Source organism: Crocodylus siamensis, chromosome 2 (assembly GCF_052110815.1).
Source record: "Crocodylus siamensis isolate JL-2025a chromosome 2, ASM5211081v1, whole genome shotgun sequence".
NCBI lineage: Eukaryota > Metazoa > Chordata > Crocodylia > Crocodylidae > Crocodylus > Crocodylus siamensis.
This window is the reverse complement of record NC_143396.1, coordinates 17,653,538-17,663,093: the sequence shown is the minus strand read 5'-3', so window position 1 is coordinate 17,663,093 and position 9,556 is coordinate 17,653,538. Positions and strand designations below refer to the sequence as shown.

Sequence of the window (9,556 nt, the reverse complement as noted above, 5' to 3'; positions counted from 1 at the left end):
AAAACCATCACCTGAAATTGCCATTTTGAGCCTGTTTCTTACGGCAGCCATCTTATTAGAAGGGGATATCAGCCATCTTGTTGAAAATGTATGCAACAGCTTTGTTTTTTCTATTCTTTGAACAGGTAAGGTATTGATTGCCACCCAAAACCATGATGAATAATTTTCTATATTTAACTATTCTCCAACTGAAAGGTGCATTTTACAATTTGATTTTTGTTATTTGATGTTTCTATCTGCATGATTAACAGATAAGCAAAATGAAGCATGGTATCTACTGCTGTCTTGACTGAGTAGTTTAATGTGTAGCACGAGATTGTCTGAATGCAGGGCAGGACCAAATTGCTGTTTAATAATGTTCTAGCAGGCATCAAACTACCAAATCACACACAGTTGATTATTGAATTTGCAATACCACGTTAATTTATAAAATAACAATCTGCCTGCATAGGACTATGAAAAATAAATGCCTTTTATTACACAGCAGTGAAAGGACAGGTAGTGCAGTTGCTTAGGGGGAAGTGACAAAACTTTTTAATTTTGCTTAGCTAAATCAACTAGGTTCTTAGTATTATCATCAGTACTAAATATTTGTAAAAGTTGCCTGAAATCAGCAACAACATGCAGGGACAGCACCTTATTGTATGCAATACCATGGAGTATGGCTTTCCTTGACAAATATATCTTTGTTGAATTTGTAGTGTTTGTCTTCATCAGCTTTATTAATTAACATGCCTGTTATGTACCCATTACTTTTACTGGGCCCAATTCTGCGTTGCTTGGGCCAGTGCTGTGTAATGTTGTGGGTACTGTGGGATAGATGGGGCAATCCACAAGGAAACTTACAGTTGCTACTTTCACATCTGGCAACTCAGGAAAACAGTATGTATCACAATGTTAGTAACAAATTATTTTGAAAAAATGAATTGGACACAGCTTTATTGTACTGGGTTGACTACATGACAGATTCTGCACCTGTTACAATCTAGGAAAATGTATTGAATGCCGTGCCAGACAAGTCCTTCGTTTGCTCAAGAGCTTCTGTGTCAACAGATTATTCACTTTGGTATTGCTCAGGAAAACAGGAATGAGAGAAGCTAAAAGCATGGCCAGAGTACTGGCACAGCAGGAGTTAGTGATGGCGGAGCTGCTGGGGAGAGATGGACACCCGTGGGGGCAGCCCTGGAATCAGGAGCTAGCAGGACCTGGTAGGACAGGGATATATTTCTCCATACAGAGGTCTCAGCCTATAAAGGTGTAAATCCCCCTGCCTGCTAACTACCATCTCTCCGCAGGGTAGGGATTGTCACCACTTATACCCTGACCTATGATGCTGCTGGTGGGGTCAGTTACCTAGCCCAAATCTACCCAAGGGCAAGCAAAGCCGATTGTTCGGGCCCCGGGGGAGGCCACCTGGGCCGAGGATTTAGTCAGGGAGCTTCTGGAGGGGTTGGACGTATTCAAGTCAGCCGGCCCGGACGATCTCCACCCTAGAGTTCTAAAGGAACTGGCCGAGGTCATTGCAAGTCCCCTGGCACGGCTTTACAAGCACTCGTGGTGCTCTGGTGAGGTACCGGAGGACTGGAAGAGGGCCAATGTGGTCCCCATCTTCAAAAAAGCCAGGAAGGAGGACCCGGGAAACTATAGGCGGGTTAGTCTTACCTCGATCCTAGGCAAGGTGTTAGAGAAAATTATGCTGGCACACATCCAGGAGGGGCCAGCAGGGGACTGCATGCTTAGGGGCAACCAACACGTGTTCATCAGTGGCAGGTCCTGTCAGACCAACCTGGTGGCCTTTTACGATCAGATCATCAGATGCAGGGGTAGCAGTGGATATAGTCTTCCTGGACTTCCGGAAGGCTTTCGACACTGTCTCTCACCCCGTTCTCATTAAGAAACTGGGGGGCTGTGGTGCAGACACCCACACAGTCAAATGGGTCGCCAACTGGCTGGAGGGTCGCACCCAGAGGGTGGTAGTGGATGGGTCCTTCTCAACCTGGAAGGACGTGGGCAGTGGGGTCCCCCAGGACTTGGTCCTCGGGCCCGCGCTGTTCAACATCTTCATCAGTGATTTGGACGAGGGGGTAAAAAGCACCCTGTTCAAATTTGCTGATGATACTAAGATGTGGGGGGACGTAGTGGCACACTGGAAGGATGCAACAGGCTACAATCAGACCTAGACAGGTTACAAGTGTGGGTGGACGAGAATAGGATGGGTTTCAACACAGACAAGCGCAAGGTGATGCACCTGGGGAGGAACAACCAGCACCATACCTACAGGCTGGGGAACTCCCCTCTTGTCAGCACGGAGGCAGAAAGGAATCTGGGGGTCATCATTGACTCCAAGATGAACACGGGCCGGCAGTGTGGGGATGCAGTCAGGAAGGCCAACTGCACCTTGTCATGCATCCACAGATGCATCTCGAGCAGGTCCAAGGAGGTGATCCTCCCCCTCTATGCGGCACTGGTCAGGCTGCAGCTGGAGTACTGCGTCCAGTTCTGCACCACACTTCAAGAGGGATTTGGACAGCATGGAGAGGGTCCAGAGGAGGCCACTTGTATGATCAGGGGACAACAGGGCAGGCCCTATGAGGAGAGGCTACGGGACCTGAACCTGTTCAGCCTCCACAAGAGAAGGCTGAGGGGGGATCTAGTGGCCTGTAACAAACTAGTCAGGGGGGATCAGCAGGCACTGGGGGAGTCCCTGTTCCCCCGAGCACCGCCAGGAGTGACCAGGAATAACGGTCACAAGCTGGCAGAGGGTAGGTTTAGGCTAGATATCAGGAGGCGCTACTTCACGGTCAGGGCGGCTAGGGTCTGGAACCAGCTTCCAAGAGAAGTGGTGCAGGCTCCTACCCTGGGGGTGTTTAAGAGGAGGTTAGATGCGCATCTTGATGGGGTCGTTTGACCCCAGTACTCTTTCCTGCCATGGGAGGGGGTCGGACTAGATGATATGCTCAGATCCCTTCTGACTCTAGAAACGATGAAACTCTGGATCCTGTAGGCTGGAAGCCCCCCGGGCACACACGGTGGTGGCTGCAGCACTGATAGTTTCCCTTGGTACCAAGGAATAACACTGAGGAATAACCTGGGAGTGTGAAAGCTGCACGTGGCAGATCAGTGCAGTGTGGCCTAGTGGCAGCTGCTTCCAGTTGAGCCCTGCTGACCCAGGAACCTCAGCTTGAAATAGTCAGACGCTGCAGCCTCACTCCCATGCCTGATTTTGATCATTCCCCTGCTCCCCTGATCATTCCTCACACCCATGTGCGTGCACGTGTTGCTGTACGTCTATCATTTTAACAGACCATTGGTATTTTAGTAAAAGCAGGTAATAGTTTTTGCTTGTTCTCAGAGGAGCCCTGTTCAGAGGCTCTCTGCAGGTTCACAGAGCCTGGAGGGAAAAATGAAGAAGGAAGTTTTTGTGAAAATTTAATTTAAAAAAAAAAATTGGGTGGGTTTTCTGTAGTTAATTTTTAGTTGGGGGAGGGGAGGGGTTTTGTTTAAGAAAGCAGAGAAGCCAGCCTTAAAACTTAGGTTATTTCATAATACTCAGGTTTGCCTTTCTCACGTAGGTATCTTGAACGTCACTGCGGGTCTTAGAACATTGAAACAGAACTGCGCTAAAATGGAAGTAAGAATAAACATTTGCATCCATCCACTGACGCCTGTGAAAAGAACAACTTCTGTGAGTTTACATTCTCACTGACAGCGAAGCTGAAGGGGTGGCGATCCTGCCACACTTTTGGCTTCTCTCATTCCTTGGAGTCTCAGAACAGCGGTTTCCCTATGCCTGAAGAAGGGTGACTGCGCCCAAAAACTTGCGAGAATTTTTTCTGACTATTCGGTGTAATAAAAGATATCACATCTACTCATAAAAATCCCTTGCTTGCCTATGTCCGTTCGACCCTTGAGACCAGCCTGATTGCCCTCCCTGCCAAACCAGGGGATGCAAACTTACCCCCTTGGGTGTGAAGGGGTTAACAAGCACTCGTTCCATGGAAACTACATCTTCCAGCATGCACCGCTCCCCTCACCCTGCCCTTCTGCAGGGTGGCCTAATTTCCCGGCATGCAGCTCTCGTGCTCCGCTTCACGCCAAAGGACTCCAGCACCCAGCAGGCAGTGCTGCGCGCGAAGGGCGGGTTCCAATGCCCCCTTCCAGTGGGAAGCGAGGGGAGGGAGGGGTTATGCAAATCGAGACCTGGCTGGGTCGGAAGCCTGTCGCCGCCGTCGCCGCGTGTGTGTCATCGTGACGTCAGCATCAGCGCGGCCGGGCGCGAGCGGCAAGATGGCGGCGGTGTTGCTGAGGGGCTGTAGTCGGCGGCTGCCCCGCCTGGGCCTCGCGCCGGGTAAGGGCCCGGCCCTTCTGGGGCGCCGCGTCCGGGTCTCGCGGGGCTGCAGCCCCTGGCCCTGCGCGACCCCGTGCGCTGCTGTGGAGGGAGCCCAGCGGGGGAGGGGAGGGATCTGGTGCCTTTGTCCCCCCCCCTTGACTCCTGCTCAGCCCAAAGGTGACACCAGCCGCGTGGCAGCGGTGGCGCAGAGGGAGCCATTGTCCCTGCGTTGCCAGGGCTTAAATACGAAACGATCCTTTTGGCAGCTCGAAACAATCGAATTTGCTGCGAAACTCTCAGGCGCTGAAAAGAGACCTAGGCAAAGAAGTCTTGTTCTCTCTGACCTGATGTTACTCGATGTCAGGGGATGAGCGAGCAAGAGCCAGATCCTCCACAGTGGAGCATTTCTTGATTTGGAGGCCAGCCATTGCAAGGAAGTGCTGATGGTAAACCCCAAAGTCGGTTGTGGCTCCCTGAGAGGGACTACATGTGCGGTGTTGATCAGCAGTCTAAAAAATTACTGTATGCTTTGAACACTTTTTTACTATTATTGATCGTAAAGGGGTTGGCATTTATTGTACAGATGGAATAACAATTGTACGCCTGGCGATGCTGCGCTGCCCCTCGGCTTCTCATGTCATCTGCCCACTCCTGTCTCGACTCTTCCTCTTCGCAGGCATTAGCCCCTCCTCTCTCCCTTTTCATGGCTGCTCCTCAGACCATCCGTTCTTCTGCCGCCGGATGTCTGTTCCCAATTCTGTCTCTCCTCTTTACCGCAGCCCTGCTGGCTGGTTTCAGCCCTAGCTAAAAGCCTGGGCTGAAACGTGGTCCTGCGAGCCCCATTGTAAAATGACTGACGTGGAGGCGCTGTCAAGATGGCCAGGCTTTTTTTGACATGACTGTTTAACCGTCACGTCAGCAGAATGAGGGACGTGTTATCATCTGACCCTTTTGACCTTTTTTTTGCAAATACTCTTGTGACTTGTCCTTGTAAGTTTTTGTTTGTTTGTTTGTTTGTTTGTTTGGTTGGTTGGTTTTTTTAAAGCTCAGCCCCTCATACTGCCAAATCTGAGGTTTTCTGAAGTAAGCAACTGCTTGTGAATTAATTGCCTCTAGCTTTTGATTCAAGTTTAAATTATTTGAAAGCCCTGGAAACTCTAGCCTTTTAACACTGGGAGTGATGGATGCAGTAGCAACTTACTTGGCCATCAGAGGTGCTATGCTAGGTCAGGTGACAGGCCCAGAGAGCCCAGGTATCCTGCAGCAAGAGTGACACAGAGTACAGGCTAAGGGGAAGAGGACATTTATGTAGGTAATGTCCAGACTGCTCTGTCCCTTGCAGCTTGTACTACTTCGGGTAGTGACTTGATCTTGCAGTTGCTCACAAGTGACCTTGAACCCTGACCTGCACGATTCAGTCACTGTTGAGGGAAAACAACTGTCTGGAGGGCAGACTTGATGATCTGTTCAGGTCCCTTCCGACCCTAGAAACTATGAAACTAAACTGTATGCCTGTGCCCAGTCCTTGACTGGCAAAATGGTTCCTTGTCCATTGTGATAAGTCCGCTCATTTTGGACTAGTCACCCACAGGTTGGATTTTATTGACGTTATGCTTCTGCTGATCTTTGTTCAGTTACTGCAGTACGGGGCTAGGTTTGGGCTTAATTTGAATTGTTGATATTAATGAAAGTAAGAATATATTGGTACTGCTAATCTGAGCTTTCCAGTCTTTGTACTCTATTCTGCATCGTAAATGAAATGTAAACGTGTATGCTAAATGATGATAGTAAATCAGAACATTGTCATCCTTACGGCATCACCATCATGATAAATTAAATGTTTTTTGAACATTTCATATTACAGGAGAGTTGCCTTACTAGTACATAGTATAATAACATTTTTAATACATTATATTGGCATGTAAGTCACATGCGCTTAACTGGAACATACAACTATTGTTAACTTGTTACTTCATAAGAAAAAAGCCCATTATAGCAGTTTTGATGTGCTTTAGTGCCAACATAATCTTAGTTCCTCTTCTTCATCCAGTACCTAAGTAGTCTTAATGCTTCTAAGAATCTTGAGTGCTCCAGTAAAGATCAGGTCTTACGCCTCTGCAGTGACTTGTTTCACATTTAGACTTTTTCTGCACTTTAAGTAGTTCAGAACAGAATAGTATACAGTGCTGAAGTTTGTAAGCGTGTGCAAATTTTAAAATAAAGGATCCAAGTTATTCTCCCTATTGGCTTTCTGTGAGGCAAGATGTTTATCTACAGGTCTTGTTTGCCTGGATGCCTGCCTTGGTTCCTAAAGAGGTAATCCTAGTTAAGGGTTTTTTTTTAAAGAGTCAGTGTCAGGTGATATAGGCAGTAGATCCTCTCTTTGTGTCAGGTGATATAGGCCGTAGAGCCTCCCCTGTTCGTACACATTTGGGCAGCTTTAATGTGCCAGGAGCAAGAAGCAGAACCTTCCTTTCTCCCCTTTCTGTGGTTGATATGTGATTTGTTCTCCTGCACTGCACATGACTACAGGGCTGAGATTCTAGCACCAGAGGCTTTTTGGATCTAAGCAGGCTTAAAATTGAAATGAAAATATTGTGGAATCTTTTAACAAACTTGTGTTTTGCATCCGTAGTACAGTGCCTTAGAATATATTTCTAAATATTTGAGTTATAAACAACTATGTTAAAGTCAATCATCTTCTTGAACGTCAATCTGTACACTAATTAATTATCTTTCCAGGTAATGTGGGAGAGCGGGCTTGTCTCGGTTGTACATCACTGCGGTTGATAAGGAACACGTAAGTAATTGGAAAAATAATGATGTTATTTCTCCAGGTTTCTAGAACTGCCCAACCACCCTAAAAAGGATGTTGTAGTATTTGAGATTTAAAAGATGAGAGCCTGGAACCAAAGTTTTGATAGTGTCAGTAGATGTTATTCAGAAAGAATTGGCAAGGTTTAGACACGTTCTAGAGGACCAGAAAGACAGAGAGAGACATCCGAGTCAAAGATGGCTTCTAGGTTATGAGCCTTACTGATGGTCAGAATGGCAGTGCTACTCCCTTCTTCACCACTGGAGAACAAGTAGGTTTTGGTTGTTATAGAAGATTAGATATAGTCATACAGAGCACAGAGATGTTAGTTTGTGCAGGAGATGAATCTGGAGGAGAGCCATAGATTTATGAATTGCCACTTAGGGCTGGTGGTAAAAGATGAAATTACCCAGAGATAGTTTGGAGGGAGTAGGAGAAGAGACAAGGGAAAGAGGCTAACAATAGTTATGTGGAACTTGCACAGAAAGCTGAAGAGGATCCTTTAAAGAAGGGCTGTCCAACTTCTAACCCCCCAGGGTCAGGTGTCCCAGGGACTGCACCAGTTGGGGCCATGTACCCTGGGAGGGGTACCAGATGAGGTATGGGCTTTTGGGCTGCTCACCTCATAAATGTTATCCTCGCCCCCCAACCCCTTGCTGCATTGCACCCCACCATCCGCTCTGCTGCATCACATGAGTAATCCCCCCAGCATGGTCCTGATTTCTATGTGTCCCTGTCCCCCACTTCCCCCTCCCAGCCCCAAACTCACCCTTAGCTTCCTCCCCTCACAGTTGTGGGGTGGGGGAGGCAGGAGGCAAGAAGTGGCAGTCAGAGAAGGAAGGGAGACTGGCTGCTGTTGCAGCTGGAGCAATGTGGGGAGTAGTGACTGAGCAGGGCTGCATATGTTCTACAGGCTGCCAGTAGGACAACCCTGCTTTAAAGGACATGGCAGGGATGCCTAGAGAAATAGGAAGAGAACCAGAAGTGAGACAGTCCCAGAAGCCAAGGGGGAACAGAATTTCAAGGAAAGGACTGTAGCTGCACAGTTAATTGTGATGGGCTTGACAGGTCAAAGACATAGATGAATTTTTGAAGTCCTTCCTTAAATACAAACATGATCCACTGTCGTTGGTGATCCCTCAGGTCAAGTAAAGGGTTGATGAGTCCATTGATGGCTAAGAAGGGCCAATCCTAGAGCTTCAGACTCTCTGGCAGATGTCACAGGTAGTGGTTAAAGGGAAGGTTGGACCACAGGTTTCTCTGTCTTGTTTCCTTTCCTTCCATTTCTGTCATTTTTCTGCCTCCAGGATGAGATGGTTTTCCTCAAAGTAAGATGTACTTTCTCTTACAAGGCGTCACCATGTGGTCCTGTCCCAGACTAGTTTTTCCCAGTTGGTGGTATCATTGCTACACTTAATGTTCTTATTGAGGGTATCCTTGAAGTGTTTCTCTTGGGCCCCACGTGTCCTTTGTCCTTGGCTGGATTGGGAGTATAGCACTTATTTTGGTAAACAGACATTAGGCATGTGCACACAATGCTCTGTCCACTGCAGCTTATGTTGAATAGTCAGTGCTTCCATGCTGGCGGTGTTAGCATCCGTGAGGACACTGGCATTTGTGTGATAATCCTCCCACTTTATGCCAAGGATCTCCCAGAGGTAGTGCTGGTGAAGGTGTTCCATGCTTCTTAGGTGGTCCCTGTAGGTCACCCAAGCTTCACAGCCATAGAGAAGAGTTGGGGTTACCACAGCCTTATATAGTAGGAGCTTTGTTTGAGTCCTGATGTTGTGATCATTGTACACATGATGATACAGTCTTCCAAAGGCAAAGCTGGCACATTGGATCCTATACTGGATCTCCTCATTGATGTTGGCTTTCTTTGAGCTACGGCCCCCGAGGTATGCAAAGTATTCAGCATTCTCCAGCTCCGTCCGTCAATTGGGATCTTTGTCAGGGGAGTTGATTGGCCTGGAGCCAGCTTCCATGTCCAAGAAATCTATTTTCAACAGTTTCTATAATCTATATTGGAACTTCTCACTTTGTAACTATTTAGTTTCTGTCCCTTATTACAAGCACAAATTGACCTCTGTATATGGACTCAGTGTTCCTGCTTTTAATAATGTAAAATGCTAACCCAGATGATGCTTTGAGGCTATTTTGTTAATCTCTCATCTCATTTTAAGCTATGCATATTATTATGTCTTGTAGCCTTAAATTGACCCTGGACATCTTATAAGCAGTATTTTTGATACTTTTTACCTTCTCAGTAGAATAATGTTGCCAGCTTCTTCCAAAGAAGAATCTTTCAGTTTATATATACTTTTTAATTTTCTTCTAGTGATAGTTCACTTAAGTTTTCAGAAATTTCATTTTGTCCCTAGAGTAAGTGGTATAATGTTTGGGAAGAAATG

The 9,556-nt window shown here is 47.1% G+C and overlaps 1 protein-coding gene across 3 annotated transcripts in view; it reads left to right on the top strand.

The window, feature by feature from the left end:
* The first annotated feature begins 4,222 nt into the window (after positions 1-4,222).
* Positions 4,223-9,556, top strand: part of LETM1 (leucine zipper and EF-hand containing transmembrane protein 1) — a 62,263-nt gene continuing 56,929 nt past the window's right edge. For 2 of the 3 annotated variants that reach the window (XM_090035404.1, XM_090035403.1), the window contains exons 1-2: positions 4,223-4,348; positions 7,073-7,130. In XM_090035404.1, the coding sequence (XP_089891530.1) occupies positions 4,288-4,348; positions 7,073-7,130 (119 nt within the window). In that variant the 5' untranslated portion in view covers positions 4,223-4,287. The remainder of the gene's footprint in view (positions 4,349-7,072; positions 7,131-9,556) is intronic. The other variant, XM_090035405.1, reaches the window with a different exon arrangement.